Genomic DNA, 1,325 nt, shown 5'->3' with positions numbered 1-1,325 from the left:
TTTAAACCTGATTTTTGAATTGTGCATAGTTAAAACATGATTTGTGAATTTTTCCCTTTGACAAATGAGTAATTACTAAAGCTAAAATATGGCCCAGTTAATCTGGTTTCACGGCCCAGTCCATTCGGTTTCACCTCTGCCCAGAGCTAAACCGACAGCGCCAGACCTTCTAGGCCTCTCTTAGCCGTGAAGGCTCGTGCCGATTATACTCGAGTACTTGTAATAGCAGGCGTCCCACTCCTGTACAAAGATGACATCGTCAAAGTCCAGCCGGAGACACAGAAGCCGCCGGGGCGATTCGGATTCGGAATCTGCATCCGACTCAACTTCGGAGTCGGACAGGAGCCACCGCAGGAGCCGGAGTCGAAATCGCAGCAGTAGCCGACGATTAGACTCCCATAATTCTGAAAGTGACACCCATGAGCGATCGAGGAAGAAGAGCAAGAGGAAGATTACAGAGGAAGAAATCTCTGAATACCTAGCTAAGAAGGCACAGAAAAAGGTATTGAGATTCTCCTTTGTACTTCCCCCAAATTTGTTTATGCCTTTTGACTCGATTTCATCTAGTGTTTTTCTGCATTTTAACTAATTGGTCACTTTGTTAGGCTATGAAAGTCGCCAAGAAGTTGAAGTCGCAAAATTTGTCTGGATATTCCAACGAATCAAATCCCTTCGGCGATTCTAACCTTAATGAGAAGTGAGTTCATCTTGTCCCTCTAGTTGCAATTTCTCCTTGTGGCACATGCACGGCTTTTCTCAAGCCTTGAGCTCTATGTTACAAATTGAGTAACCTTATTTGAAGATGCGAGTATAATGTCAATTTCATCAGGGAGCTGTTTTGTTTATTAGGCCTTGCAGTTAATTGATTTTTAGGAAATTCTGTAATTATAGCTTTAACCTTTATTAAACGGACCCATTGTGCAAACTAAAGTAGCAGTAGCCGTCTCTGTTAGTGTGAACCCTTTGGATGGTCGATATCTACCATAGAGGACTGAGCAGAGTGAATATTCACTTGTTGCAGTCCTTGATGGCAGTGTGGTAGCTGGGCTTGTGACACTTAGATAGTGTTGGATTTTATGCGCAATAATAAACGGTTGAAATAGAGAAAATAACACAAAATTTTACGTGGTTCAACAGTGTGCCTACTTCCATGAGAGCGAAGTGGAGATAATATTATTCAGAATGAAAAATAAGGTTACAACATTAGTATTTATATTAACCTTAGCTTAGGCCCATAAGGACTTTAAAGCCCGTACAAGAAAATACCCTTCGGTTCCGTACTGTTCGGTGCGCTATGCTCCCCTTACTCCACTCCACTCCGCTCC

General features: G+C 42.5%; 1 protein-coding gene across 1 annotated transcript; it reads left to right on the top strand.

The window, feature by feature from the left end:
* The first annotated feature begins 71 nt into the window (after positions 1-71).
* Positions 72-718, top strand: LOC111385287 (cactin-like). The gene is made up of 2 exons (XM_023009671.1): positions 72-502; positions 606-718. Exons 1-2 carry the CDS (start codon positions 251-253, stop codon positions 699-701), a joined length of 348 nt encoding a protein of 115 aa, XP_022865439.1. The 5' UTR covers positions 72-250; the 3' UTR covers positions 702-718.
* The last annotated feature ends 607 nt before the right edge of the window (positions 719-1,325 follow it).

The sequence above is a fragment of the Olea europaea genome, unplaced genomic scaffold (assembly GCF_002742605.1).
Source record: "Olea europaea var. sylvestris unplaced genomic scaffold, O_europaea_v1 scaffold31130, whole genome shotgun sequence".
In the NCBI taxonomy this organism is placed as follows: Eukaryota; Viridiplantae; Streptophyta; class Magnoliopsida; order Lamiales; family Oleaceae; genus Olea; species Olea europaea.
The sequence above is the reverse complement of the archived record's forward strand: the minus strand, read 5'-3'. Positions and strand labels throughout refer to the sequence as shown.